At 41.8% G+C, this 16280-nt stretch overlaps 2 protein-coding genes across 3 annotated transcripts in view; one reads left to right on the top strand and one right to left on the bottom strand.

Annotated features, from left to right (window-relative positions):
• The window catches only part of UBA52 (ubiquitin A-52 residue ribosomal protein fusion product 1), a 375240-nt gene that overhangs the window by 87802 nt on the left and 271158 nt on the right, over positions 1 to 16280 (bottom strand). The gene's annotated exons all lie outside the window — the stretch shown is intronic.
• The window catches only part of ELL (elongation factor for RNA polymerase II), an 88768-nt gene that overhangs the window by 45600 nt on the left and 26888 nt on the right, over positions 1 to 16280 (top strand). Inside the window, exons 3-5 of the mRNA XM_048830875.2 lie at positions 9910 to 10031; positions 11892 to 12055; positions 14994 to 15247. Of these exons, the coding sequence (XP_048686832.1) occupies positions 9910 to 10031; positions 11892 to 12055; positions 14994 to 15247 (540 nt within the window). The remainder of the gene's footprint in view (positions 1 to 9909; positions 10032 to 11891; positions 12056 to 14993; positions 15248 to 16280) is intronic.

Below are 16280 nucleotides of genomic sequence, written 5' to 3' on the forward strand. Positions count from 1 at the left end.
ATGTGAATTAAATAGGTGTTAACAAAATCTAGTAATCCCTTCCCTGTGCAGGTGCTCACATTTCAGTGCCTTGTAGTTTCGCAATCCCACTAACTCTCCAGGCCACTAGCAAAACAGGGAAGTAAGGTATAATAGCTTTTTGTAAGGTTTCAAACAAAAATAACCCCAAGCCCCTTTTTGATTTTGGGTGCTGAAGGCATGCAGAGAAGGCACCTCTTTCAGGCTTTCTTTATAGATGGTGGAATTTTTTTGAAAACTTCCATGTGAGGCAGGCACTCAGCATGGAAAATTCATGCCCCAAAAGTTAAAGATCGGCAGCTGTAAGCAACTGAAAACAAGGTCTTATAATGGGATGTGTTGGGCAGCTTTAATTCAGCGGTGCTGTCAGCCCTGCCTGCAATGAAGAAGCCCACAAGGTGCACAAATGTCCCCCTTGACTGGTCACCTTTTAAGGATCTAAATATTATTTTCACTGTAAACTTTCTAATAAGAGTTAGAAGAAGTTTCCCATTCTAGCTGTTTACATTATCTTCCTTCTCCAAGGATATAGTTTCAGTGGGAAAATTCATCTGAACAACTTAAAAGTACAACTTCTGCTCCCCTATCCTGTCCCTTTATTTAGTGAGGTTGACACTGCAGTGTTATCAACAGAACTGGAGATCAGCATTCTTAAACCTAGTGCATTTTTGGCCTGCTTGAAATAAAACCTATTTATCAATGTTATTTTTAAAGTGTAACACATTAAGGAAAAAATTAGTGTACTTTATTGGATTTTTTTGGCCACTAATTTAAAGGTTCACAGAATAGTTTTTAATAGAAACTGCTGTCAGTCATCTGTAATTGTAGCATACCCTATACATATGTTGAATGAAAAGGGAATTAAGCAGCATGATTACCTCTAACATGGCCATTTAATGAGTGAAACACTGAGACCTGCACAGTTCGAGCGGCACTGAGGCATTGTGGGTAGAAAGAGGCTGTTGGCAGCCCAGAGCTGACCTCTGATTGCCTTGTTGTCAACTGTGTAATTAATTGCACTGCCAAGTAAAGGCCAAAGGTAGAGCTTTGAAGGGAGCGAGAACCAGCTCAGATGGGGCAGATAGAAGGAGCTTTGTCTTTTTTTATTGTCTTTGCTGGGTAGGACAAGAAGCTGGCATTTATGTAACCCGCTGCTTTTAAATGTAGTATTCCTATATATCAGGATAGAGCCTCGCTTTAAGGAATTAGCAGGTTAGCTTTAAGGAATTTTTGGTAAATTCTCCAATTCAAGTGGAACAGATAAGAGCTAAGATCAGTAATTAACAAGTCCTCACATCCAAATGATCACATTCATGCTTTTTTTTTGGTCTATTATTTTTGGAACAAACTTATTTCCTCCTCCCCCCCATTCTTCCTTTATTTCCCTCCCTCTCCCCCCCCCCCTTTGCTGCCTTTGTATGTTACCTCAGAATGCCTGTTGCTATGGAGATGATTTTGATATAACTTTTAAGGGTCACAAGTTCTGTATCTGGGACATATTTCAAAGAAAGAATATAATTTAAAGACGCAGTTTCCAGCAACACACGTTTTTAAAGGCTGAAGCATTTTTTTCCCTGTATGCCTCCATCCTGCAGAGAAGAAAATCCTGCAAATTACTTAGAAATATTTTGGCGGGGATGGGAGGGAGCAGGGGGAATGAGAGGGTGAGAAACATTTTAAGACAAATGCATCTTCTCTTACATTGGCATTAATTCTCTAGAAATGCTCTCCATGCCATATGTCCACGTTCTTTCATTAGCATGTAATGTTTGCAATAAGTACCTCAGACCACTGTCTCCCAGCTGTCCATTCATCCCCTGGAAATGCCTTTCATCTTGATCATTATTCCATAATTAAAATATTAAGGTTGGGAGACAAATCACTAGGCACAAAAAGTTCAGGTTAATAGCGAGGCATGGCAGTGGTTCTTCATTGTCTAGGGAATGCAAAGCTGAAAAGGAGGCTGTCAGGGTTGTTGGCCCGAAATGTGGCTGACAGCTCTTTCAATTATTAGTTTGAAATCAGGAGGAAAGATCTTCCAAATATGACCGTTGTCCCAGGTAGATTACATTTGGGTCCTGAAAGCTTTGACAGGTCGTCTTAATCACAAATTAGAAATTATCCTTGCTTTTGTGAGATGTGTATCTTCAAACTAGCATTGTTTTGTTAACTACTTTCTCAGTGTGTTACCATGTAATTTTTTTTATAACTTTTGGCCTTTTCAGAATGTCTGCAATAATGAAAATAGGTCATCATTGCTGTAGTGTTACTCTGCCTTAAAGCAGGTATGCAAAGGTGCTGGATCCATCACTGAAATAAGCTGCTTTGTATGATCCTCATTAAGCTACTTCAAGAGGCATATCAGTTTGTTACATTTGTATAAATATTTTTCATTATCAACACGCTTTACTTTATTGTTAATATTTCATAAAATATTCACTTTTCACTCTTTCCGTGAGACAGTTCTAAATTAGAATTCAAAAGCTTCAGGATCATAGCGTTCTCAAGGGTGACAGTTCTTGCAGTGCAAATTCTTGTGAAATGTACAAGAGTTGCTGAGGATAGTTTCTATTTCAGTAAAAGGATGTACTGAGTGGGGGGTTAGTGCTGGGTCAGATTTGCAGGTGGTGAGTGGAAAGGGGGAGCAAGGAAGAAAAAAAGTTAAGAAACTAGTTTAAATTAATTTTAAAATCTGAAGTTTCTTATGATACTTTTGTGCAGCGTTATGTTAATATTTTCACAAGGTATTTTTAAAAACCCCAAATGTGTGAATAACACCTTAATTGGAAACGTGCCATTTTTTCCACTTCTTGGTATGGACTTGCATTGGCAGTAGTGTTCTAAGTGAAACTTACATTCATCTGTGTAGCATTTTGTTTCGAATGATTTCTTATAATAGAGAACAAAAGTCACATCTGTAAATGGGCTATTTTTAAATACCAGTGGTTACATGGTGTAGTGATTACTGAACACCAGCATCGGGGCTCTTTTGAAGACTTATTATGTGGATTAGATGGCTGGATGACCTGCTGCTTCAGCTAAAAATAATTCCTAGATAACTGTCAATTTGCATTAAATCTACTTTTCAGTACTGAAACAAGCAAATTTTAACGTAAATGTTAATTGCGGATCTTGGTCACCTCAGTCTCAATTGTGTCCCTGGAGGATGCTGGCTTCGTAACTTACAGAAATTCTACAGAAGTACTAGGTTTGGGACTTGAGTAGCAATCGTCTAGTTATAGCCAAGTGTTAAATTTGTAGTAGCTCATTAATTTCTGATTTGGTTACTTCTTAGTTAGTATTGGACAAAACACTTGAAAATGTACTGTAAGGAACGGTTCCACATTGATAGGGAGATAGAAAAGGCCCACTAGACTATCTTGTCTATGTTCTGTGCATGCTGGTGTATCTAGTAGTATAAAAGGGAACTTCAACTGTGTCAAAAAGAAATTAATAGAGGATGCTTAACATTAGCGTAAACTGGACCAGGGTAAAGCCTTTGAACTGACCAGCAAGTGGGACGCCAGCAACCACTTCCTCGCCGGGGGCAGCTTCACCCGTTTCGCCGACTGGCGGTTCATCCACTGTGCCCAGCTCAACTGCGTCCCGCTCAACGGAGCCGTCCGCCACAGGAACCGAGACAAGCATTGCAGGAAGTGCGGCTACTCCGAGACCCTGCCGCACATCCTGTGCAGCTGCAAGCCCCACTCCAGAGCCTGGCAGCTGCTCCACAATGCCATCCAGAACCTCCTGGTGAAAGCCATCGCACCGTGCCTGAGGGAGGTTGCCGTGAACTGTGCCATCCCCGGTACTGACAGCCAGTTGCGACCTTACGTGGTAGTCACAGATGAGGCCCAGAAAAAGATCATCCTCATCGATGTCATGGTCTCCTTTGAGAACAGGACCCTGGCCTTCTGCGAAGCCCGAGCTCGTAAGCTGGAAAAATACACCCCCTTGGCCGCCTCCTTGGGGAGGTTTAGGTTGGATATTAGGAAAAACTTTTTCACTAGGAGGGTGGTGAAACACTGGAATGCGTTGCCTAGGGAGGTGGTGGAATCTCCTTCCTTAGAAGTTTTTAAGGTCAGGCTTGACAAAGCCCTGGCTGGGATGATTTAATTGGGGATTGGTCCTGCTTTTGAGCAGGGGGTTGGACTAGATGACCTCCTGAGGTCCCTTCCAACCCTGATATTCTATGATACCTTGGGAGCGAAGGGCTACGAGGTGCAGATGGATGTCCTGATCATCGGAGCGCTTGGGACCCCTGCAACGAGCGTGTGCTGCGGACCTGTGGGATCGGTCGACGCTACGCATGGCTCATGTGGCACCTTATGGTCTCGGACACCATCTGATGGTCCAGGGACATCTACATCGAACACATCACCGGCCACCAACAGTATCAGGAGGTGTGAGCCAGTACGACATCGTGCATCAACTATGGGTGAGCTGTAGCTCACGAAAGCCCATGCTCAAATAAATTGGTTAGTCTCTAAGGTGCCACAAGTACTCCTTTTCTTTTAACTATGGGAAAGTGTTAGGGGGCTTATTCCTTCACCCACTTACTTCCCTGGTCCTTCTCGCATGAACAGAGAGCAACAATACCCGAAGTCCAAAGGTGCAAACAATTCGATGTTTATTGGGGTGAACTTCCAGCAAGCATGATTCCAGTTTCCTTCCTTAGTATCCTCCTTCCCAGTTCTGACACCACAGAGCCTTACACCTGTGTCCCTGTTCCCATTCCTGCCCTTAGCCAAACATGATTCCAATTTCCTTACTCCCATTCCCTGCTCCCATTTCCCCCTTTAGCAAAACATGATTCCAATTTTTACCCCCATTCCCTGTTCCCATCTCACACACCCACATGCCCACCCCCAGTCACTTCCTCACTGACTACAGATTATATAGTAAAACTTGAGTTCTGCTTAGCTATACCTTAACCAATCATTTTCCTGAAATTTAACTAACCAATCCTAACATATTGTAACATGATTATGTAACCAATTATATCCCACCACCTTAATTAGTTTACACCCAGCAAAATTAATTATACAGTAGACAGGAACAATCACAGAACCAGACAGAGATTATACAGACAAACAATAGCAAAGTGGGAACTATAATGACAAAACAATAAAGAAGTGAGGATTTCACATCCCAGCTATTGATAAGTGAGTTCTTGCCAGACAGGATGCTGTCAAACTAAGTTTCCTTTTACATTTTCTAGGCACTTCCCTTTCTCTGGAGGTGATAAGAATACAGGACAGGATTGTATTCCTAACAGCCGAATAGCACCTTATTTCAGTGTGACTAGTTTGGAATGTGAGGATGTGACTGTTTGCTTCCCAGCTTATGGCTGCCTCTGCTGCTTAGCCAAAGGCCTGAGCCTAAGCACAGGGCCACAAACTGTCACAGTAAGAGAAGGCCCTTACACTGGCAGACAGTGGTTTTGATTCTTTCTTTTATACCTCTAGAACTAGCCAAGCGATAAGAATACACCTAAATTCTTAGAATATAGGCCTTTACAGACAGGCCTGAATATCTATATCCTAACAGAAAGGGACTGAGAGACTTTTTTTCCATTGGACCATATGAACTGGAACCATAAAGTCACTGAACATTAAATCTCACCAAATGAGGGTAAATCCATCCTCATCATCGTATCCACTCATTATACTCCACACCCGAACATAGCCATTATATGGACAACATACCCCCATATCTCAATTTCTGTACTTTGACCCATTAACCTTTTACCCCCATCAGGGAGATTGCAGATTATGTATTCCTTAAACCACCCGTTCCTAAACCAAATTTCACACCCCTTGATGATCTGTACCTTAATCCCTGATAACCAGAAACTTCTGTGCTTAAACTCTGTACCATTTTCTTTTTACTTCAACATCATCTTAATAAAATTATTAAAAGGGAACATTAACTGTGTCAAAAAGAAATTAATAGAGGACACTTAACATTTTAAATCTTCAGACATCGTCAGAGGCCAGAATTATACCCATTTTACAGATGAGGAAAGTGACAGGTTGAAACTCCTAGTCACCCATCATGTGTCGGATGGCTGAGAAGTTCCCAGCACTCAGTCCACTGCACTTTACTTTAGGGAAAGAGTTGGTGTTATATCTTGTTTCAGAGAAGCAGCTGTGTTAGCCTGTATTTGCAAAAAGAAAAGGAGGACTTGTGGCACCTTAGAGACTAACCAATTTATTTGAGCATAAGCTTTCGTGAGCTACAGCTCACTTCATCAGATGCATCTATAACCAAGATGTGTTATCTTGGTACAGCACTGGTAGCTGGAATTCTACCCAATCAAGTCCAGTGAATTTACATTAAAGTATTGAATTCCTGGATTGGATAACTTGCTCACTTTTCACATTTGCAAACTGTGTGAAGTGACATCTGATGTTTACCTGCTCCTTTGGAAATGAGGAAAACCACTTCTAGTAACTAGGGGCAGGCAAGGTTTGCCAGTGTAGAAATTATACTTGTGTGGGGAGGAGCACTAGGGGCACTCATTTTGCCAAGCACTGCTCCCTGAAGCATTTCTTGCCAGACCAATTGTAAGACATAATAAGCATTGCGTTCCTAGGCTGTTAGAGCACTCTGCTATTACAGTACTTGGAGGCCAAAGCTAAGTGACTAAGCACCCAGAAAGCCGTATAGATGGATCCTACTAAATGGAGTTTATATTATTCAGCAAATGGCTACCAGTTGGACCCATGGCTGTGCTGGACATGGTAGACATGGATGTGAAATATATGCATGTATAGTGATACAAGATACAACTAGTAATTCACTTAGGGCTTGTCTGCAAGGTCAGTTAGTGCACAGGAAGCCAGGGTGTACATGCATATCGTACCAGCTTGCCATGGACTAACTCACCATATGAACACTACTCCAGCAAGTCCCCCAGTGTTCACATGGCAAGTTAGTAGTGTGGCAAATTGATGTGCTGTTGCTTCACACTCTGGCTAGCCTTTGTACTAATTCTCTGTGTAGACCAGCCCTTATAGGCAGTCAAACTTTAAATAGTGTATGGTACAACTGAAAAATAGATTACAACGGGCATTCATTTTGCACCCTCCACTGGCAACCATCTTAATTATCAACCATTTACATTGTGGAAAGCCCTAATCCATGCTGAGCCCAGAACATACATGGAAAAGAGACAAGTAGCTCTTCCAGTTTAAAAACTAGTGCGGTAGGACTCAGGGAATTAGTTATCCATGAGAAAATGGTACAAGTTAGGCTGATGCCAGTGTCATCTGTAGGGTTCTTTGCAGAGCACACTTAATGTTTGATTCATATAATAGCAGGGTCACTCTCCAATGTGAGCCTGAAATCCTGATTTGGAAATTATAATCTCTCAAGATAATCATAATTTCTAGTGGATTGTGTCGCACTGTTTAGTGCCAGATCACTAATTTTAAAAAAGCCAGCCCACACTGGTTTGAATTAAGTATTGACAACAGCAACCATGATTTGAGTATGAGTGAATGAGGGTGGACCAACTTCCTAGAGTGGGGTTTGTCAGTGTCTTCTGGTGGAGACTCCCACCCTCCCCTTGTGATTGATTGGCAGATAGTTTTCACTCCCCGCCCATGTCTTCATGTAGATTCAGCTCTTTTTTTTGTTTTTTCTTTTTCTTTTTCTTTTTTTTTGGCCCATTTCTTCTTTGCTCATTTTCTGCCTCTGTCCTGAAAGAAAATTTCATCAAGGCTACGTTTGTGGCAACTTTTCTTCTACTCTGTGGCTCCCACCTCCCTATCTTCCACTTGTATGAGCACTACATGCCACTGGGCGTGAGGAGGTCACCCTTGGGAGATCTTTGGGACCAGGTCCTGTGTTCTTGCAGCTGTACTGAGCGTTGCAAAAACTGGCTATGCTGGCTCTTGCCATTTTATTTCGAGTATCACAATACCTGGTATCTGATTAAATCCCTAGCTCCTGGAATCAAGTGATTGTGCGAGAATCTCAGCTTTCATTTAGTTTATAAAAAAAAAAAAAAAACCTTCTAGTTCTTACGGTTCTGTACCAACCTGAAAATATAACCCTCGCGCACTCTGAACTCCAAAACCAGAAAGCAAATAAAAAGAATCCTGTGTTTTGGTCATAATTTTTTTTAAGCCAGTCTTCGTTTTTTGCATGTGTGTGTGTGTGGGGGGGGGTCTGACTCATGATCTTTGAATGCCTGCAGTTGGCAGAGCACAAGACCAGAGAAGAAAAGCGTGTGCTAGTGAATCTTGAGCCTGCAGCCAGATACGTTAGAGCTTGGGGTGGATAAGTGGATTTCAAGGACCTGCCTGTTGCTTTACGTGCAGGAGCACGTTTGAGCCTTGTCTACACTAGCATGCTCCTTTAAAAAATCCCTAAAAGTGCCCACCTGTGGTGTAGTACCAGTGCAGCTCCCGCAGTGGTAGCAACATCAGTGGCACGGGTTTAGACCGAGCACAGGTGTTCACCAGCGTTCCTGCCACCTTATCGTCTAGACCTGCCCTGAGAAATCTCAATGGCATGGTGTCAAAACCAGCTTTGTCCACAGCAGGGCTCCCCACGCTGCCAACTCAAGTGCTGATAACTGTAGGAAATTTTGCGGGGACAAGAGGAGCACCTTCACTCACTACTAGGAGCTCTGAAACCATTTTCCAGCTTTCAGAGTAACAGCCGTGTTAGTCTGTATTCGCAAAAAGAAAAGGAGTATTTGTGGCACCTTAGAGACTAACCAATTTATTTGAGCATGAGCTTTCGTGAGCTACAGCTCACTTCATCGGATGCATACCGTGGAAACTGCAGCAGACTTTATATATACACAGAGAATATGAAACAATACCTCCTCCCAGTGGGGTGGGAGGAGGTATTGTTTCATATTCTCTGTGTATATATAAAGTCTGCTGCAGTTTCCACGGTATGCATCCGATGAAGTGAGCTGTAGCTCACGAAAGCTCATGCTCAAATAAATTGGTTAGTCTCTAAGGTGCCACAAGTACTCCTTTTCATTTTCCAGCTTGTCTTTCTGGAATCTGGCAGAAATATTTCAAATGGCTTTGTCTAGCCTTTGATCTAGATTTAACTGGTGCATTACTTTTTGATGAGCTGCTAAGCCATGCTACCTCCAAAAAATATCTCTCATTAAAATCTAAGCTATGCTAGGAGGTTTTTGCTGGTTTAACATTACCAGTTTACTAAACTGGCAAAACTTTCCTAGTGTAGATGCAGTTACACTGATATCAAAATGTCTACAGCAGTATAACTTACTGCTGGCACCGTGACCGACGTAAGCTTATACTGCCATAAGCACTTCTGTACCCATATAACTGCCCTTACACTGCAGGCAAGTCTAGAATCTACAGCCTTAGGGTGAACCTGCTGGCCGGATAAAATCCACAGGAAGCATACCTCTTCAGAAACCTTCCCCAGATGGTTTGGATTCCCTCTTGCTGTGGTAAACCTGAATTTAAAAAGCCAATTACTGCCTGAGATTGAATTTGCTGGTAAAAATTCATAATGCTCTTCTCCCTCATTCCGTTGCTATTTCTAAATCTCACGCACATCTTACCCTTCTGTGACCAAGACCAGACTGCCATTTTCTGGTACTGTATAATTGGAGAAAATAAATAAAACTAGAGAATGACTTGGGGTTGGGCTGGAGAAGGGAAGACAGAAGCAACTGTTACTGCTCATTAACTATATGAAACTGCCTTACTACTGCTCCTTTTGCTTGACTTCATTCCTGTGTTCTGTGCCGTAATTCACAAATGTTACCTGTGTTAAATGCTGAAAATGACTTTTGAGAAATACAGCACTAAGTGACCTTCTGAATGTCTTGTGTTTGTGGTAGAGCAGACTTCCCAATGATCCACTTTTTTTTTTCTTTCCAAACAGCACATCACTATTCCCAGGCCCGACTGCCAAACGGAAGTGCGAACTTTCATGTTTTATCTTTCAAATATTGGCAGGGACAGCCCCCAGGGGAGTTTTGACTGTATACAGCAGTATGTATCCAGGTGAGTGGTACATCAAAAAGGAAAAGAAATCCTGTTGCTCAGAATGAGGGTTTTTTACTTACATTGTGAAGAGAAGTGAAATGTAAATGTGCCTTTAAAGTAAGTTTTTATTTTTTCAAGGAGGCTTTCCCTTTGTGGGACCTCGTGTGTGCCAAGAGTCACGCACAGAAAAATGACTACCTGTCCCAGCCACTTCCTGGATTTTTTGCAGATAGGTTCAAAGAATGCCCCTGTCCTCTTCACATTCCACATTCTTTTGTTGTTTTACAGGCTTCTTCTGTGTCTGTTAAACTTCTTTTTCTTAAAATGTCAGCTCTAGCAATGGTGGAGGTGCTAATGTTAGACTGGCCACTAATAATGCAACCCGCACACTGACTAGCCCCTCTTACAGCAGCAGATCTAGAAAACTTGGTGACTAAAATGCTGGTGGCCACTAGTGGCCTGTGCACACTAAGTATCCTGCTTCACTATAATTAATGGAGCTAAATGGTGGCAGGGAGATTTTTAGGCAAGGCCAGGGATTCCTGTTCATGTCTGACATCAGTCAGTAGTTTTGGAGACAGTTTTGCTCCAGGGGTAGATAGTGCTTGTTTGTGTTTAAAGTGTTCCTCTAAAGCTTTCAAGTGGGATTTCAAAAGTGCACAAGTCAATGGAAAAAACCCGTTGACCTCAGTGGCAGCAGAGCTAGTGAAGTACTGAGTGCTTTTTGAAAATCCCAGCCTCCACAGCCAAGTATGTATTGCTACTTTAGTTTGAAAAAACTTCTGACCAAATTCAGCCTCACTTGGGGCAGACACAGGCTAGTTGCACTGTGTGGTGATCAACAAGCATGTGCTGCCTCCCACCCCCACCCCCCCTTCCTCTCTCTCCCTGTGCTCTGTAGTGTGGATCAGGGAGAGCTCTGCCTTTAGTGAGAATTGGGCTGGGGAGGATGCACTGTGAAGGAGAACACCTTTCCATTACAGTGCACAGAGCCTTTGAAAAACATGGTTGGGAACTAAGTGACCGGTTAATGGGGCTATCAGTGAGATCCTTGGAAATCCTCTTAGGTTAATGCTTTGCAGGAGGGCTTAAGTATCTGGGCTACAATCCTTTTCTATGCCTGTAATTTCCTACCTTTCTTATCCTTAGAAAGCTGTAGTGACTTTACTGATGCTTTCCCAGTGATGAACACAGGAAAAAGTTCCTAATTCTCCAGTGGCTTGGAAAGCTCAAGCATCTACTAGTCCTGAGGTGCTTGCATCAGAGACCATTGCATTGAATTTTCCATTCTTACTATTCTGGCAGGGTTCAGCTCTGTCAGTAACAGCTTGCTGCTCAGTGGCTGCTGGAGCGTATCAAGTTTTTCTCTTGAACCCATTTTGCAGAAATCTCCTGTGGAGGAAGGATAGCCTTGTGGTTAAGGGATAGGAGTGGGAGCTGGGAGATCTGGATTCTATTCCTGGCTCTCCCACAGATTTCCTGTGTGATTTTTCCCAGGTCATTTTAACCACATGGCAAATGAAGATGTCATCTTACAGGGATATTAGGCTTTATTCATATTTGTACGAGAATATGAGCTGCTTAGATGAAGCGTGGCCATGTGAGTGTAATTATTTCTGTAATAATTTGCTGGCAGGAGTCTGAAATAATAAACTGATTAGCTCGCTAGCCGTAGATTTTTTTTTTTTTTTCCCCCCCTGCATATACAGAAAAATGTTGGTATGGTTTGTTCTATAAGGAACTGGCACTTAGCAAAAGACCATGATGTGAACAGCTGCTTTCAGGTAACTTCAGGTCTCTCCGTGGCTCACTTACTAGCCAACAGCGAAATGTATGTTAATCCTAGGAATATCTGATTATATCATTTATTTTTTACAGCAATGGTAATATCCATCTGGACTGTCTTGGAAGCATACAGGATAAAATCACTGTGTGCGCTACTGATGACTCCTACCAGAAGGCAAGGCAGAGCATGGCACAAGCTGAGGAGGAAACTCGCAGCCGAAGCGCAATAGTTATTAAACCCGGCGGGAGATATGTAGGTAAGAAGCAACTTGATTGTTGGAGCAGTACCTGGTTCCCACCTAGGATGCATCTGTTAGTGTTTGTCTGGGCTATGCAAGGCTTGACTGCAAGTGGTTTGCGGGCCAAACCTGACATCACAAATCTTTCTTTTAAACAATATCTGGTAGTGTCTGATGAGGTTCTGTTAACTTCTCTAGAGTAAAGATGCTGAATATAGCAGAGCTAGTGGTCAGATATTCAGTGACCGTTCTGTTCCTAGATGGCAGCTGAGGATTGGCCTTACAGTTTGCTTTTTGAGAGTCTTTCTTTATTTCCGTTACCGGGGACCAAATCGTACTGCTTCACAAAAAGTGTTTCTGTACTGGCCGAAGAAGGAAGAGATACAGGACAAATATTAGTGGGTTCCAAACTGGAGTGGGGAGGTGCTTTCCCTGGGCTCAGATCCCTATCCACTGCCATACATGAACAATTAGTGCAACCCAGAAGGCCCAGCCTCCGTTTTTCTGAGTCAGTTGGTTTTTCTTCTCCCAGCTCATGTGATCTGATGACTTGTTTCCTCACAGAGGATGCCTGTGTACAGAATGGTGAGTTGCAGAATGTAGGATTGATCTTCACTCGTAGTTTTATCAGCCAAGTGATCAAAGCTGAGAATTAAGATAGTAATCAGGACGGAAATTCATTGATTTCCTGTACTCTAGAAAATAATTTTGTTTAACTCTTCATATTTGAAAAACCACAAGAGTAAAGGGATAGTCATCAGGCTCATGAGCAAACAGCTTCCCAGAAAGAAAGGATAATAAAACTGAAGTTCTAGTAAGAATTTTAAAATTTTCCCTCTATAAAATGAAAATACAGCCAGCAAGTGTTGGGGTGGGGCTGGGGTTTACTGTGTAAACTGAGACTTTGGTGTCAAAATGTTTGGGGCAGGGGAGGGGGGACTGGGAGCACAGTAGTCAGGCTTATATTCGAGGAAAGGGAAGGAAGAGGGGTCCGGGGTCCTGCTCTCCAACCTAGGGGAAAAGATGCATATTCAGAGTAGCCTCATCATATAAGATGCACATTGCATCTGACTTGCAGGATCCTCAAGCATGTATGTGACTTGTTGACTTTATATGATCTAAGAGAGGAAGGAAAGCTGATTTTTTAAAAATTAATGTTTACAGGAGATTATAGGGGGTCAGCACTTAGGCATGTATATGTAGTGATTTCAGGCAGCTCAACCTGATTGCTATGAAGAAGTTAAATAATTTCTCATTAAGTGTGAAAATTAGAGCAGTCTGGATAAGCCTGACCCTTGAACAGAACACTTGCTGAGGTTAAAAAGGGTTTGGTTTAACATCAGGTATATTTTGTGTGTATCTCTCCACCTCTTGGTCCTAGCTGTAAATGGAAATGCCACAAACATATTTCTGGTGTTTGATTCCTGGCAAAAAACAAGCAAGCTCTAGAAACCTGACAAGTCTGTTAATGACATTTCTTATCCTATTTCTAGAAATTAGATCCTGTTAAACCTCTGAACTTCTGGTTGCTTAACAACATGTGTGGACTTTTTGGTTCTCTCCCTTTTTGTCTTCACTCAACCCCACTATTGGAACAGGCTTTATTGACTTGCATCAATTTGTGTGTAATCAGAACCCAGGAAATGATGGCTTAAAAAAATTTATGCAACCTACATTTGAGTAGACTAGACAAACATTGCACATAATCAGCAGCATCTTCCGATGACTCAGTTGAAAACATCGTTTCCTAAGCAGAGAGAACTGCTATGCTGAAATAAGATCTCCAAAAACTGTTGGAATAAATAGCTGGATTTCATTTATGTCAGATCAGTTCACTCTGTTTGCTTGAACTAAAATGGCTGTTAATTTTTTAAATGGCTTCTATAAAACTTTGCAAGATATGAAGACTTTTGTCTCTTGTTTTGGCTATCTTGTTTTCTTTTCTGTTGACTGTATTCTCTGTCATGGGGGCACATTTATGATTAGTAATAGAATCTGGCTTTTCATTAAAAAAGCTCTTGTTTTCCATATGGAAACAACCCAGGTTTTTTTAGGAGGAGGGGCAGCTGATCTTCCAGCCAACGATGCAGTTTGCCTCTGCGTCACATCGAAGGGGGGGTTTCCAGTTTAAAAAAAAAAAATTCAGGCTTGACGTGGTAGCTGGAAAACCTGAGGCCCAGAGGGTATAATCAAAAGGAAATAGATAAAAACAAAACTCCCAAAATGGAATGGAGGAAGTTTTTCCTGGGGGATTTGAACTGAATGTTAAAATCTGTTTTACAGTTCTGAAGTGTACACAAATGCTCATTAAGAGGCTGAAAGTTATTACTTAAATGGAAATGTCACATTAAATAGTCAGTATGATAGACAAGTAGACTAGCATGCACGGGTTAGACCCCATTCATGTCCTTGTATTTGCTCTCCGGGGGAAGGCTTGTGGAACCAGACCCATAAAGTTCCTCTTGTTCTAAAAACAGAAACATCTGCTGGAGAACAGTTCAGCTGAGATCAGCAGTGGGGGAGCCTCCCATTGACCAGTTCTGCTCTTATCACTGTGTATGACAGTGCTGCTCTACATTGCAATTATGGGACTTTCCTTTTCACAGGGAAAGTCTGGCTGGACTCAGTAGGGGATGTAGAACATTGTGAAGACGATAGGACTGGTGAGCAGAGAATTGAAGTTCTACAAGTTTGTAGCTAATAATAACCATGTTCCCCATGTGTGATGACGCTGCTTTGGACTTCCAGTTACTTTTTACACGCTTGGATTAAATCTTAGGTTTCGCAGAATGTTTGTCCTGGACTTCCATTGGCCCAGGAGTATGTGTATTTGAGTCTTCCATTGTTGTCTATCAGGGCTTCGTATTGGAGTTTATTATGTACATATGCACATTGGCAAAACACTGGACTTTGCAAGGTGACTCCTGCAGTTCACTAAATTTTCATTTCCTTTTAGGCAAAAAGGTTCAGTTGCGTAAGCCTGCACCAGGAGCTTCCGATGCTGTTCCCTCTAGGAAACGGCCAACACCAGTCAACCTCGCCAGTGCAATAAAGAGAGGCAATAGTGCAATTTCTCAGAGACCCTTCAAAGATAGGGTTGTGCACTTACTGGCACTAAAGCCTTATAAGAAACCTGAACTTATTCTCAGATTGCAAAAGGATGGACTTTCTCAGCAGGACAAGGATTTGCTGGACAGCCTCCTGCAACAGGTTAGTGTCCTACCTAGATGTTTGCCTAAATCATTAAGACAAATGTGGTGTCATAATGTTGACAGATTTTGTCTTAGGCCATACTTAAACTGCAGCTTTGATGTGATCCATAGATTAATTTTCTTCAGTGGCTGTGCCTAGTAAGAATCGACTAAGGGATAGGTTGCGGTATTATACTGGCTTTGTTAGAGACACATTAGCAGCCTCTCAACATTTTCACTTTCAGGGGTTTATAATCAATTTGTATAAACTATCTACCAAATTAGGACCACTTTAAGAGCAGACATTTTGGTCACTTCCACACTTTCAAATTGCATTGCAGTATATTGTGTATTTAATATCGAACTGTGACCTCTCCTTGCTTTTATGGCTTTACGGCAAACATTTAACACTTGAGTATGAATTGATATGAACTATGGTAGATAGGGTTCAGAGGTGTTCATAATACATGCAAAACAATAACATGTCACTAAATTAGCATATGCAATATTTTCTATCCAAAAGAGAATGTTCCCTGCTCACTTTGTCCCTCAGCGTCTCTCAGATCACACCTTTACTGCTAAAGAAATGTATTAAATTGTTTAACACTGAAGATCAAGCAGCTTCTTGCTAGTCATGTTTTCATGTATACCAGACGTTAACGTCTTCAAGTTGTACCAATTCAGTAATACCAGCCTGAATACTCCAACTTTATTTGTGCTAGCTGAATGTGCTATTGGTAATAATTATCTTTATTGCTTTTATAGTATTTACCTTTTCAGAGCACATTACCAACAATTAATTAAACCTCACAACATCCCTGTCTTTTAGGTATTGGAATTGTTAACCACCATCTGTAGCTGGTGAGATTGAGACAGAGGTGAAATCGCTTGCCCAAGGGCATACAACGAGTTACTAGTCAAATTCGGATTGTAACTCTGGCATTACTGGTTCTCAATCTGGATTTTAATCCACTAGAACTACTGCCTCAATGTTCAGTACCGTTCCAAGTTTTTTAACCTCCTGAATGTCTTAATGTTGCGTAACTTCAGTG

This window comes from Caretta caretta, chromosome 25 (genome assembly GCF_965140235.1).
Source record: "Caretta caretta isolate rCarCar2 chromosome 25, rCarCar1.hap1, whole genome shotgun sequence".
NCBI classification, from domain to species: domain Eukaryota; kingdom Metazoa; phylum Chordata; order Testudines; family Cheloniidae; genus Caretta; species Caretta caretta.